Raw genomic sequence first — 15,638 nt, 5'->3', positions numbered from 1 at the left:
CCTTATGTAGGAACCCTATATGAATACCATTTTAGTCACTGATACATACACTAAGGTTAAGGAGAACACCTCCTCTTCTCCTGCTTTATAATGGCTGTCAGACTGCTAATTCCTTTAATACAATACCAGTGCACAATAATGAACACATAAGGCAAAATGTGACTTTTCTGTAGTTCTACTGCCAATCTTAGGAATCCCCTTCATGCTTTTCCTCACAAAAATTGTCAATCAATCAACTGGGTATGAGACTGCATTTTTTCCCTCTTATGTAAATTTTTTGTCCTAAATTGTAGCAACACTGAACTCTTCCTCTACAACTACAACTATTATCTGTTTTTCACTTACCTTAAGAATTTTTTTTTTAATCATTAGAGCCATCAACTCCCAATGACATATAATCAATCTAGTCGACCCCATCTGTAAGTTTTGTGATCCTACTATGTATGAACACATTTTAATATGTCTACTTTTAAATATTTTAGAAACCATCCTGTACATTGATCCCAATCATCAATAACCTTTAAAAATGCTTCCACATTTTCCCCTCTCATACCTCCAAAACTAGCAATCAAGCCATCTCCTTCTGTCCCTCAAATTGCATTGTTTACATCCCAGCATAACCCCCCCCCCCCTTCCAAACACTACCATTCTCAGTTCCAGGGTATCCCAAAAACTTTCCATTCTTGGACCCCATGTAACGTCACTACTTTTCCTTGGTTTCACTAAAAGGATACATGTTTCTCTGAGGGGTCAAATTGGCTAACACTTCTATATCAAGTGTCCGGAACTGGATCCAGAACCTTATTACTTTTTGCAAGTTTCAAGGTCCATCAGTAATAGAATAATCATCTGCCTTTTACAAAATCCTCCTAACAAACATACTGACCAAAAACATAACACCAATGTCTCTTACATTTTAGGGGCTTCCCAATCCATGACTTGGATTTTAATGTACACAGTATATATGTAATGTAATTTGAAAGCACAATTCAGGTTTCTAAAATAAGAGCAAAACTAATGGAGACATCCATGTACCCTACAAAGCATTTTTTAATGAAAGGCTATTTATAGTGCATAGTTTTACATAATTTGTTCTCAGTTTTTATACATTTTTATTTTGTTTCATTTTTCCCCAGGCTCTTAACAATACATATAAAATGTTAATCTCTTCATGATGAATTTTTGTAAAAGAAAGACTAAAGATGATCCTCCCATTTGTGATAAAGATAACGACTTCTTTTTCATCAATCTAAAGCAGCTCTTGTAATATTCTGCCACTTGTGTTTTTCCTAGACTTTATGCATTATATGCCACAAATCTACAGCTTCCCATTTCATAGTTCTCAACTAAGGTCTGGTCTGAGTCCACCCACTTTTTTTGCTGCCTAGAGGACCTCAGCTGACAGTACCATATACTACAGTACTATTCTAGGATTTAAGCAACATACCAAACCATCTTTTCTACCCTTCATCACTTTATACAAGTACAAAAAGATCTGTCTTAGCTGCCTTGCCTTTTGCCTTTACTTTTCATCCATTTCCTCTGGTCTTTCACAACTAGGCTGCCCAACTACCTTGCTTTAATTTTCCACTTTTTATTTAAAAAGTGATCCTGTGAGTTGAAACATGTTACTCAGTGTCCCATCTAATTAAAAATGTATACACAGCAACTATGTATATTATCAGAAAAAGTTATCAGAAAAGGAGGAATTCCTTTTGACCTGGTGTGATGACTACTTGAATTACTTAGACCAAGAGAAGTTTTACCTACCATAAAATTACTTCTGTTTAATTTGTCTAAAATTTAACAAGTATGTTAGTTGAATAATTCTCACAGTGTCCAAATTGAAGTTTTCAAATATTATTACTAGCCAAGTTGCAACTCTAGCTACAAAGCCCAGTATGGAAAAGAAATCCAATGGTAAAATATAAGAGAAATAAATGATAAAATAAACATGGCCTTTCGGCCTAAGCGTATGGTCATGTGGCCAAAAATTTCGTACTTCAAAACACCTATATATAGACAATTGTGAACTGAGACTGACTGCTCAACAATAAAACGTATACCAAGTTACTGAGACTGACTGTTCAACAATAAAACAAGTATACCAAGTTTGCTTTATTACTACCTTCTCTTTCATTGCTTCTTCAGCAATTTAATGACCAAAAGTTTTTTTTTTTTTACATGCTATGAAACTTCATAATACATCATACAAATCTTATACAGTTTCCATGAATAGTCCAATCCATAAAAAACATCTGGATCCTATGATAATTGAATTCTTAATTATTTTGCTGAAAAGTAATTATAACTAAGAAAAATGTTGATCAAGAATGGACAGAATTTGAGACACACACACTATCCTGGGAGATCCATTTATGATTAAGGAGAGCCTTGAAGTAGTCTTAGAGCTATGGATGCTCTCATAATGGCTGCTTGTGACAGTCAAAAGTCAAGTGTCTGGAGACTGCATAAGCTACATCACCTCATCTCGTGCTAATGGTGCTACTAACCTGTTTTCTTGGTTGTGGTCTTCATGTTATGATGGGGGTCAGCACTCTTGTGAGAGGTAGTCTTTAAGGATGTGGTGCTTTGGGAGGTTGTGGAAGTGGTAGTGGTTGTGGTCTTAGGGGTAGTAGTGGTGGTAGTTGACTTGGTGGTTGAGGTGGTAGTAGTGGTGGTGCCTCTAGGGGTGGGCAGGCCTGCAACGAGATACACAAAATACACCAAGGCTAAGCATCTAGCAACTAGAAGAGGACTTTCAGTGTTCTATTGCTACATAATAAAGAGAAGAATAACCAAAATTCCTTTCATGTATTGCCATCACAAAAAAGCATTGAAGACCCACTTTTTATACTGCAGTATTATAAAACTAGTCATAGCTATGCAAAGGAGGGCTGTATCATGCACTGAAAATGGCTGGTTACTTCTCAATGTGGGAGATTTTGAAAACAAAAGTTATGATGGGTGCTAGAGACAGGATGATTGCAAAGAAATTTAATTATACCATGGTGTGGTATATCATTTTTACCCATTATCATTTCCATGCAGAACAAACTATATCTTTACATATCGTACTCCCACATTAACTAGCATGTTCTGAAAATATAGTCTTAGAGTGAAATAGATTCCTGCACTGAGTACTAGAAAAACTTTAAAATAAACCAATACAATGCATCAAAATTACTATGCATTTTACTGAAAGCCTTGCTTGAAATAAGTATTAACATTTTCTTAGTAAACTTGCAAAGCCTTTAGAGAGATTCACACATAAAAAGAAAAATTGGCAATTGGTGGGCAAATAAGAAAGGAAAATCTAATTCTATTCTAAAAATTAAGCTCTAGCCCTTACTCGTTATTACAGACAGAGTATTATAATAAATTGCTAATACTAAATAGCTTAAAAGATGACTTCACTACAACTAAATGATTCTACATTTAACCACAAATTTACCAATACTGTACTGTATTTCGTTTATCATAAACTCAAGAGAAATATAGACTATACAATAGACTGTAATAGCACTGCCAAGTCTGTGTGAGGGGAGAACTATGCATATGCATATAAATACTCGTTATTATTATTCTACAAATTAAGTATCATTAACAAGTGTTGCCTCAAGAAGCACAAATATGGGATACCACATCACATATGGAAGCGAGGTACAGTACACTAAATAAAGTTGCTTCAGAAGGGGGTTATGAACAACAAACTGTCATTTACATTGAAAACAAAAGAAAGCTTACACCATCATAATTATAAACAAAGTGCTCGAAAAAAATTGCTAGACAAAAGCAAATTTCTTTACACACCATAGCAATGGACACTGTGCGATTAAATCACTTCCATTCATGTTAAACCCAGATAATTTAGGTCCATGTGTACATGCGCTTCTAAAGTGCAAAATGCAGTAAAACCACTGACATGTATTGTGTACTTAGGATTGTATTCAAACTGTTTGAGTGAACACACCCATAACCATGGTTTAATTTTGAAAGAACAGAAACGGCGGTATTATTAAAACCCCTTGCAACATAAGGCAACCTACCCATACCTAGTACCAAAGGTAAAATGATAAACTTTCAACTATTAATGTTTTGAAAACTCACGATCGATGACCTAATTATTTTTGTGTGCTTATTCATCTGTAATAGATGACATATTCACTGTCACTGTATGTTCAATATAAAAATCAATTGGTTCCCTAGTTTAAAATTGCATTTGACTCCAATACTATGATACAGATGCAACTTATTAACAAGTTATTTTATGTAAAGGAATTTGTTGAAAGAAACTGACATGGAGTTTGTGAAAAAAAAATTGAGAATGTAGTTCTTAAAAGCCAATGAAAAACTAAAGTTTATATCATCCCTTCAGTTATATAAAGCTCCATGCTACGGTAGCCTTGTTCATACAAAAAAATGACATCACCTGGCCTTCAACCTAAACTGTTAAAAGTGTAAACATGTGAAAGTTTTTTGAGAATCTAATCAAGTAGGACCACTACATACGATGTGATGAAACTCCCATTGCTTTATCCGCTTGCAACAAGAGTTTAGTAATACCGCTTCAATACTTTCCTCTAATTATGATTAAGGATGCTACTAAATATTCAAGTACTAAAGATGGCTTATATATCAGTGCTGTAAGTGGAAGAGGACACAGAAGCATAGCAAAAGGATTATATGGAACATGGAAGGATAAACCAGGATCAAGGATTTCGGTAATGACAGGATCATGGGTTCAGTGGTGAAGTTCAAGTCTTCGCGAAGCCTAATTTCTCGATACAACAACCAAGACAAAGAACGAAGTGCTTTTGTATTCAGTGTACTGCAGACAAGTTTTTTTTTTTATGTCTATCAATATGCCAATGATTACTGAATATTAAGTACATTGTATTACAAGAGACTGCGAAAATGGGTTTATAAAGAGCTGTTTTCATCACACACAACCAGAGTGAACCTAATTACTGTTTGCCAGTACAAATGATAACTTTTATCCAGACTTAGTAAACAAAAACTTTCCATAAATATGAATAATTCACAAAAATACAGTACAATTAATTTTTTTTAAAAACAGGTTTCTCGTTCCCTTTAGCGTTCTTTATCTTGATCATAGTTTCCTCTAATTCATTATCTCACTAGAGCGTAATTAGCACATTATCATGATCACAAGTACTTCGATGATATCGCCAAATTTACGAGCACAAAACTTAATTTTTTTATACATATGCATATATATTTACATACACTATATGTGTATACATATACATGTATTATATGTATGTATGTATATATATATATATATTATATATATATAATATATATATTTCATAAGTTTAATATTCAGATAAAAGTATAGATAAAAGAAACATTAGTGAACAAACTAGCATCCACCTTTTATGAAAGGATGTAATCCATGGAAAGGTAGTTGTATCATGTGACTATAAAGTATAAATGAAAACCAACAGCGAGATACCTACCATTGTTGGGGATGTGGTTGTTGGCTTGGTCATGTGCTGGCTGTGAGGCAGGGTCACAGCATACCTTGAAGACGACCTTCATGTGGTGAGAGGAACATCGACCTCCAATTCGCCGGTGAAGGTCATCTTTGCTGGATGTGGCTATCATGGAAAATAAAACGCGTAAATGTTATAAAACAATGACATGTTTCAGACGAGCAATCCCACGAAGCAAGACCAGTTCATAACTGCAGCCCACAATTTCATTTTCAAGCGTCCACTTTCCCTTAGCGTACTTTGTTCTTTGTTCAGGTGCAAAGAATATTTAATCCGCAGTCTAAAGCGATAGAAAGGACTATATTCTCAACAGGATGTCATGCAATATACCTAGAGTGAATTCAACGACCCCTTCCTAACTCTGTAGTCAAAATTTAAGCGGGTAAAGCTACAAAACAAGTTTCCAACATCCTACCACAAAAGAATAGAAGGCCCGAATATGAAAAGGCTGCAATAAGTCCCAATATTATTATTATTACAGCAGAACTGACCCTTTTATTTAAAATATCAGCTTTTTCATCAAGGACCAACCGTTCATCTTTTAAAATAAGTTTGCACAAAATCAAATGACCACTTGTGAAGAGAAGAACTAACAGTTAAGTAAAAAATAAAACGGCCTCAATCAACAATATAATACACGAAAGAACACAGAAGCTGCCGTACTTACAAATGAAATAATAGTCCTGTCCAGGACGGAATTCAAGTCCTCCAGGTTGGGGAGTGAAGGAACGAAAAGTGATTGTGAAGTACATGAGCTTGTATGGTTTGTCGCAAACCGCAATCACTCGTGGATTGACGTTAGTTATGCGACACGTATCGTACTCTTCCTTGCTTACCTGAAATAGGATTAAGATGTAATACCAACCCTTTCAACTAAAACTAAAAATGATTAATATTCAACTGCCGATTCTCATTACTTACAAGCACAAAGAGACAGGAAACACTATTAATTGCAAGAAAATCCAATCGTTCTTTGAATGATTGTCAACTGTAATTTACCGGTTATTACCACATTTTTTAGGGCACAATACGTGTTCCCCATTATAGAGTTTGAAGGAGAGAATAAGGGTAATAGTCACCACCTTACATCGAGGAAAATTAGGAAGAAAAAAAAGTTAATTATATCAAGAACGCGGTGAACACACTATAAAAGGCTGTACAGTATTTCAACAATCTGCAAAGTAACGCTTGAACAATAACATAGAAAATCATCATTCTCACATCGCTACCAACTTCCGTATGCCATGATCGACACCATTCCATCGCGGAATATGATTGGAAAAAACCATGAAAATTTTAAAGAAATGTGAAACTTAAAAAATGAATGTTCGCCAGAGAGTAGGCGATCAGTCTTCTTCTATTCAACACCGCGAGTGTGATTTTGGGATTACGTTTGATTTTTCCGACTGCCAACTCTTCACGCTGTTAATGCCTTGTTGACTCTAGTATTAATACTGTCAGGTGAAGGATGCCCTCTCGCATCTTTTCCCCAACTCCCATGGAACGAAAAAGTTTGGGTCAATTTTACGAACTGTAAACGGAGTGAAATATGTTCGTGTGTGTGTGTGTGTGTGTTAAACAGTAAAGAATAGTCTTTAAAAAGTACATCGTCGTATTTGGAGTACCTCAAGTGAATAGTTTTTTTTTTTTCATTTATCATTTCATTCTTAAAATATCATCATCATCGTAACCGTTCTACTTCTAGAAAGAACCCAGTAACAAAATATTAGTAGAGAATTTACAGAATTCATACGTAAAATGGTTTAGAATTTCTTTTGAACAACCATTAAAACGTTTTTTTTTTCTTCTTTTTTTTACGCAGAATTACCTCCAGATTAACCAATGATAACTAAGAAGGTACTGCACCAATTATCAGGACAACAAACCTTGAGAAAACACTGATGCTGACAAAAATACATTATAATCAATGTTTCTGGAAGTGACAGCCCTCTTACAAAACTTCATAGCCGATCAAAATTTCCCTTATTAAAATTTCGGGTCCATCAAGGATTTTGTGCATAGGAAGGCATATACCGGACACTACTTGCGTTTCAAAAACCGAACACTATATTTAATCATGAATCCCAACAAAGTGGATTGCTGCTTCTGAACGGAGGTGCTTAAATCAAGCATGAACTGCTATTAAATAAATTGCGAGCCATTGGAATTGCTGATGAAGCCTTTTGGGTATCGAAACCACTACTTGCTTGATAGAAAATACTGGGCACAGATTGGAAACTCACATTCTTCTTGTGAAACATTAAGAAGAGGAATACCCGACGAAGTGTTAGGTCCGATCCTATTTTATATTCATATGACTGAATCATAAAATGTACTACAAATATGTGTTAGGTTCAAGTATTTTACAACAAAATGAAAAAAAAAAAAAAACTCAAGTATTGCTGGCTGAAAAAAAAGAGAAAAAAAATCTGGACCCTTGGTGATATTCCCTGAATATAAATCGTCATCCAGTCCTGATTACTGGAAGTTTTGACTTGTGTTTTATTGCTTGACATCATTTTTTTCTTGTCTCAGTGCATAAATCGATAATGTTTACCTAAGCGGAATAACACTCATCGAGCATGTCACTAAATTTACATGGTTCACGCTTAGCAAGACCATTTATGAGCAAGAAAAGTCATCTCTTGTCTATAATTATATTCCAAAGAAAAAAAAACACGTTCAACGTTTTTATACAAATGAAAACTAATCAACTGAAACAATATGACTGATGATTTCCATTTGCATTTTACAGAATGATATTTATATATATATATATATATATATATATATATATATATATATATATAACGAAACCAACAACTTACATTATATATAATGTATTTCTCAGCCTCATCCTCACTTGTCTCCTCTTCATTATACACAGGACAGATGATGTTAACTTGGTCATATTCGAATGGTATATTCCCTTTGTTGACATCAATGATGTGGTCTGTGTTATCAATTCGGAATCTGGAAAAAAAAGACATACGGTTAGTGAAGAACAAAATGGAATCGGAATGCTGTTGTAATATTAATATTAAAGAGCACTGTGTGAATTTTGTTACTGGACATACGCCATTTCCTACTGCTTAGAACACCACAAATTTATTTGCTAACATAAAAGCTTCTACTCACAAACTAAAAATGCTTAATAAAAAATATATGTAATAAATACATTTATTAAATTTACAGGATCTTTAAATATAAACCCATGACCTGAGGTCATGGCATTAGGAGGGTCCTACGTGACCAAAGCAGATCTAGATTACGCTATGCGCTGTCTGCAGTAGCCTGGTCTAGCTCAGAGCTTTGTCAACATTTTATGTTTATGATAACTTTGCACAACAACTTCCATGGGAAGCGGTTGACCTGTTAACCTACGCCGGAAACTTGTAACTTCCGAGCCGGCGGACTACGTATGTTTTTATATGAATTGCTGAGATAGCTAATTTGTTCCGCTATCGACGCGATGCTTTAGAAAGGCAGTTCGTGCAACCATCAAACATATCGGTCTTCCGACCGAGCTGCATCTCCTAGTATGGAGTTACAGAATAAAGTTGTTATCTTTGTTCAACTTATCTGTTTGAATCATCTTTAGTTAAGAAAGAACCACTCTACTAAGATATCCCAAGGAGATGGGAGGGAACCAGAAATACTTACGAATGACAGTCGTAAGGAGAAACACAAAAAAAGTCTATCGCCAAGCGAAGAGACTTAAATATATGCCAAAGGCCAAGAGCTGGAACCTATAGGGTCATTCAACGCCAAAAGAGAAGCTGAGTTTAATGTTTTAAAGGTTTAACCAATGGAAAACCTCGCAGTTGCATTATGAAGCAACTGTTGGGAGAGGGTGGGAAGGAAGATAATATGAATGGAGGTATAGTAAAAGGGATGAAGGTGGAGGTATAGTAAAAGGGATGAAGGGAGTTGCAGTTAGGAGCCAAGAACCTTCAATAATGCCTACGGCACTGCGTAAAGTGCACTGACGGTCGAAATCCTTCAATCTTTCTGTGCAATACCTCTAACTTAATTTTTAGTGCAACTATGGGATTTTCTCCCAACTCCACCTGTAGATCTTTGTGCTTCATTTCCTTTATTTTCAGGATCTCACTTTCTTGCTGACCAACCTCTCAAACTCCCTCTTTTCACTGTCTTAAGAGGTTGACAGCCTACATTTCACACATGAATCAATCAAGCACTCATTCTGAAATACCACCGGATGAGGACTTTCCGATAAAAAAAAAAACTGCTTTCCATGACAATTCCTAAACTTTTGTATTTCAATACTAGAAACACATAATCTCTGTAAATCTCTTCCACCCCACCGTTTTCCGTGCCAATTAAAATATGCCACCTGAGAATGTCAAACTTCAATCCTTTATTTCCCACTAAGGAAATCAGTTTGCTATAGCAGAATGTAATAGATTTTAACGAAAATAAACAGATTTCTATACAGCTCTTCCTAGATTATCTATTATTCCTTATAACCACTTACGCCTGAAGTGAGGTAATCACACATGAAGCTAATCCCGCTAGTTATCAGTGAGGACAACTGTCTCGTCTAAAACTCCAGCCGCAGTCAGTCCATACGCCCCCTGAACATCCTTGTGGTGTGGCGTGGGGCTACCATCCTCACCCAGTAAATATATATATATATATAATATATATATATAGATATATATATATATATATATATATATATATATAAAATATACTGCACATATAAACACTGGTAGTATTTGGCCAAACAAGCAAAGTGAACAACGTTGAGCTAGATATTTTGCCTTTTACTCTGAAAGGAGCACGTACATCATTTATTAATATTATTATTAATTCTCTTGCTGTTGCGGTAGAGTATAAATGCTATTATATTTGGTTTGGTGCTGACGTCACCTAATGATCCAAAGTCACTCATGCTTAGTCCTTCCGTGACAACTTGGTTTATAGAAATTTGAACTTAAGCCTCTGGTTCAGCGCTAATCCTCGCTTCATTAATATATAAAGAACACGAAGTTCTGGTTCGGCTCACCGCTAAAAGGACAGTTCAAGTACAGCTTTGGTTACCCCGGTGCGGTGGCGGTGGTCATGGTAATGGAGGTGGACAACTACTCTAGAACTGTGTGGCAGGAGGCTGGTGGAAAGGGGAACCCTGGCATGCACTTGGGGACAAGATTATGCCCTGCTGCTGCTGCTGCTGGGGCCGCCGGGTTCTTGACTAGAGCCCTGAACGGGTCCAAGTTGTCTCGTTCTCAGTGGGGGCTCTGGGATACCTCCATAAACCTCAGCAGGGGGCCTCGCTTGCACTGTGTCCACCAGCTTTGGCAAACAGGCAGTTGGGACGGGAGGCTCGCCTATGGAGCAGACTTCACGTGACCACCTTTATCTGACCTCCAAGCTAAAGTCTATCTATTCAGCTATTCTATCATATCTATATAGGATAAATGTCCATCACATACTTAAAACATACTTGGTCGGCAAATATGACCGACGGATGTTCGTGCCTGCAATTTTACGCTCTCTTCCGAGAAGAAAACGAAAAGAAACATGAGCATTCATTTTCGGTAATGAACAACAGATATAAATTATATGAAACTATACAAGATCTAGAACGCTGTGATACATAAATCATGTAACTGCAACCACAATCCAGATATCAGTTGTATTTGTGCGGGTGTATATAGGCCCAACACAGAACAAGAAGCTTAATTTTACGTAAATCAGGCACCATACAAATGAGACGCTAACATGAGAAACGTTATGTGCTTATTTCTTCTTCTTCTTCGTCTTCTTCTTCTTAAAACTACGTACTACGGTAAAAAAAATATATATATATCCTGAAGACGTTTTCTGAATAAAAAAAAGTGCATAGACAATTCCATATTCAAATATTATACCCAATAGCAAAGACTGACCCTTATTTCCCCAGAAGTTTTACTTCAGTGAAAATGAACGGGACCAAAGATTAAGAAATTGTCTGAGAACAAATGACAATTGCACAAGATAACTAAAATTGCACAAAATAACTAAAAAGAATAAATACAAATTTGTAATAATACTGTTACAGGGCCATATTTTATAACAAGCGTGACAAATACATTCATCTTTTATTGCTGGACATTATCAAAATAATACATTAAATATATCCGGAATAAATTAATTCAAAATAAATCTCACGAGGTGAGGAAAAGATTATATTATGAAAATGTTTACAATAAACCAAGTAAAAGATATCCGAGGTTTTTTAAGTGTCTCATCGAAGAATAAAAGTGAAAATAACCCCACCGTATACGCAATCTCACACTAAGCTGACTGGGATGTCAGTAAGCAAGGGAATTCCTCGCTTTTTATAAAAATTACTTTATCCTTTACAGCGCCAACCTTTTAAAACAAAAAAGTATTCAGCAGCTATGAAATAAAATACACAATCTTGAGGCGTAAATAAAGCTTGCGTTATCATTCAAGGCGTGAACTTTGTCAAGGCAGTTCTTAAAATGTTCATAAAACAAAATGGGTCAGAAATACGGATGATGACCAGGTATAGCAGAGCATAGCATGCTGTAATACGACAGACGAGAAACGTCAAGATGATGATCAAAGCGATGCGAGTTGCTTCACTACTCGGGTGTCACATCTTAATTAATCTAGGTGATGCACATGATTATTACTGGGTCGGTCTGTGACAGGTTTTGGTACGAGGCCTTTTGCCAATAAAAAAAAAAAGAATACAAACCCCTCTCTCTCTCTCTCTCTCTCTCTCTCTCTCTCTCTCTCTCTCTCTCTCTCTCTCTCTCTCTCTCCATTAATTCCGATCCGTGAATGGCCGAACTTTTAGAAAATTGGCAGATATAGACGTAGAACAAACATTTTTACATCATATCACCTCAATACAACTGATATTAGGGAGTGAATATCAACAAAGAAAACTTAACAAATCAACACCGTGTTTCTGCAGCTTAAAGAAAACGTTCAAGAGAAGTACAATGGCAACGATACAGTGAATGAGTGTAAGTTCACTGAAGATGAACGCAGATGGTCATAATGTTTAAAAAAAAAATGAGCTTTGCTTTGTTGTAGGCAGTCCACATGGGAGTTTAGTATAAGAAAAATGGAGGCAAAATATATGAATAAACTTTGGCCATGCAATTAATTTTTCTTTTAAATTTTACTTCTTTAAGTGACACACAAAAACCTACCAATTAGCTACACTTGCTGATAACTTTAACAACGAATGCTTTGCACTGGCTTACAGAAGATACTGTAATATAGGAATCTGAAACACAATCTTACAAAAGTACGAAAAATCAATGGACAATTTGACACAAAGACAGTAAAATGACTTAAAATCCATTCTAAAACGCTAAAATACAATAATAAAAAGAAATCACCTGAACATCCATCCAACGTCCATATCTCACAAATACCTACATACAAATGAAAAAAGACCTAGCAATTACTATACTTTCCACTAATAATTTTTGTTAATTCTCGTGAAAGTTTGCACTCGCAGTTGAAAAGTATCTACAGACGGCAGAAGCAGCTGTAGTAGCAATCTAGTTCTGGAAATTGTTCTAAGTGTCAGCAGAATTTATAACGGACTTGGTATAGTTTTCGCAATATTTTTGATAACTGGGGTTACATTATCGCATATTACTCTACTACATTTGTGGAAAACAAACAAATATTAACGAGTATGGATACCAAGAGATAATGGAACTACTTATGGGTCCGCATTATTCACTGCGATTACTGTACTAACTGCACAACGCTTGGCGGATCTCTTTGAAGACTAACGGCTCCATGACTCGTGCTTGACTATATTGTTTCTCATTCCAAAGCTATGGAAGCATGCAAGAGGAGAACTAAAGTAAGGTATTATACCAACTGAATCATAATAAAAGTGAGCTAGTCCAGCGACCGCTCACCATCGCCATTAACTTAATCTAAATTGGATCAACATCCCCAAGTTCTCATTAACTTCGAACACTGTAGAAACTGCCTTATCTTGATGGCAAACTATGAATGCCTAACCGAGGAGGTCTTACGCGCAGCGCTATTAATGGGTATCACACGAGGGCTGCAGCAACTTTTCCTTTCCTGGAAACGTTTAATTTAGCCATAGGATTGTGAGGACATACAGATTCTGACCGCGTGAAAAGGGAGAAATTTTACCTTAATGCCAGTTATCTTCGCACCATCGGAGTTTTCCCAGATTCTTGTGTCAATTTTGGTGAAACAGTTGTCGTGACAAAAACCAATGTAAGAAATAATGTAAGAAATGACTTGCTGGAATTTCATATATATATATATATATATATATATATATATATATATATATATATATATATATATATATATATATATATATATATATATATATATAAAGTCAGAATCTTCATTATGATATGTGGTGCTCATCGAATCTGCAGGGGTTTATTGGTCTTGAAGAAATGATATTTCCTGAAAGTGCCACTAAACTTCTTCAGCCATTTTCGATTGTATGTCAGCAGCGAATTAAGCTTCAAGGAAAATGGCATAGCCTTTTCTTTTATTGTTCCGATTGCTCATTCCTCTGGTTTTACCTTCCGAAGGGACGGCATCCCCTTTTATAGACGAATCCATACTATGAGGAATTCCCTCTCCACTTCCTTGCATTTTCCCATGTCCAGATGTGCTGTCGTCTCAATGTTAAGGTGAAAATTGAGGTTTGTTGTCAATACCACTTCTCAGACAAAAAAAAATTCTATTGATTCAATTTTAATTCTTAGATCGTTTCAATACTATTGAATAACCCTTCAACCTTCCCCCTAGAAGTTTAATAGTTTTGACAAGACCGGAATATTGCTCAATAATATTTAATATTTACCGTGTAGGGGAACCTTACACTTACGAGAGCCTCCTTACTGCTTCCGTGTATCTCAACATTTCTCCCCCTTTCGATTTTTCTAGTCACATATCTTGTGGGTACGATGATTCATCTAAACTGATTCAACCTACTGTTCTTTCATCTGTTTACGTTTTTCCTTTTCTATAAGCCTCTCCATCTTGGAGGAGGAGGCACCTTAAAGTTTTCGGTAAATATTAAGGCGGTGAGGTTGCTGGCCTTCAACCCTGTGCTCTACTGATGAAGTGACTGATATCTCGAAAATCTGGAAATTTATTTAACCAACCCAAAACAAAATGAAGAAGCAGAATGGATTCGTATTTGGAGGGCCAAAGACCAATATGTAAAGAATACCAGGCAGTTGTATTTCGAAATAAAACCATGGTGGGAAAGATGCCTTTTGAACCCTGAATATATTCCGTATAAAATACAAGAATTATTTACCTGGGCTAGTCGTCTTGACTAAGTTCAACCAATTACTACAGCAGGAGGGATGAAACCAAACCTTTTTCAGTTTAATGTAAAACAATGACTAAAAACTACATGGTGGGGTTGTAGTAAAACCTTCCATGTATAACCACACACTCAAAAGATAGGAGGAGAAGGTGGATCTGTTTTGAGATAAGCTGACCAAATCTCTAATTCACGCACGATACTAAGTTGTCTAAAAAATTCAAATGTAAGATGACCATGACATCTTGCAAGAGGTAGTATCCGGCCTCTTCCTCCTCCTCCCCCAACCGACCGCTAAGCTTAATATCTCCTCTCCTCCGGCACCATTACCCTTCCTCAGCACCAACAACCATCACTCAAAGGCAGCTAATGCCTGTTTGGACAAATAATCCTTTAGCACTTGCGCTTATCACGATTCTCCCTCGAATGAACTGAGGAAAAACGACTCTACAGCGGAACTCTTTACGGTTCGATTTCGCATAGAAAACTCTCGGGGGGCAAGATAGATCGATCACCGTGTTGCCAGCCTTTGGGTATTTTCACACACTCGAGGATGAACCAGAGCCAAAGGTATGGTAAAATCATCATAAAAATAAGTTAGACTCGGAATCATGTTTCAATGCGAAATCTACTAGACAACGAGCATTCGCGCTTTCGAGGTAATCCAGACAGTATAGGAGACGATGAGGAGTAAAAGGCACAAAAGACGAGAAGTTATATCCTGCTTCGACTCTCGGAAAGGGTGACGAATGAATGCCTTATCATCGTCCCTAATGATACGA

General features: G+C 36.2%; 1 protein-coding gene across 3 annotated transcripts in view; it reads right to left on the bottom strand.

The window, feature by feature from the left end:
* Positions 1-15,638, bottom strand: part of LOC135198551 (ephrin-B1-like) — a 257,625-nt gene that overhangs the window by 8,624 nt on the left and 233,363 nt on the right. For 2 of the 3 annotated variants that reach the window (XM_064226239.1, XM_064226241.1), the window contains exons 2-5: positions 8,348-8,492; positions 6,187-6,355; positions 5,484-5,624; positions 2,514-2,702 (exon numbers count right to left, since the gene is read on the bottom strand). In XM_064226239.1, the coding sequence (XP_064082309.1) occupies positions 2,514-2,702; positions 5,484-5,624; positions 6,187-6,355; positions 8,348-8,492 (644 nt within the window). The remainder of the gene's footprint in view (positions 1-2,513; positions 2,703-5,483; positions 5,625-6,186; positions 6,356-8,347; positions 8,493-15,638) is intronic. The other variant, XM_064226240.1, reaches the window with a different exon arrangement.

Source organism: Macrobrachium nipponense, chromosome 22 (genome assembly GCF_015104395.2).
Source record: "Macrobrachium nipponense isolate FS-2020 chromosome 22, ASM1510439v2, whole genome shotgun sequence".
NCBI lineage: Eukaryota > Metazoa > Arthropoda > Malacostraca > Decapoda > Palaemonidae > Macrobrachium > Macrobrachium nipponense.
Note: the sequence above shows the minus strand (reverse complement) of the source record. Positions and strands in the feature narration are given on the sequence as shown.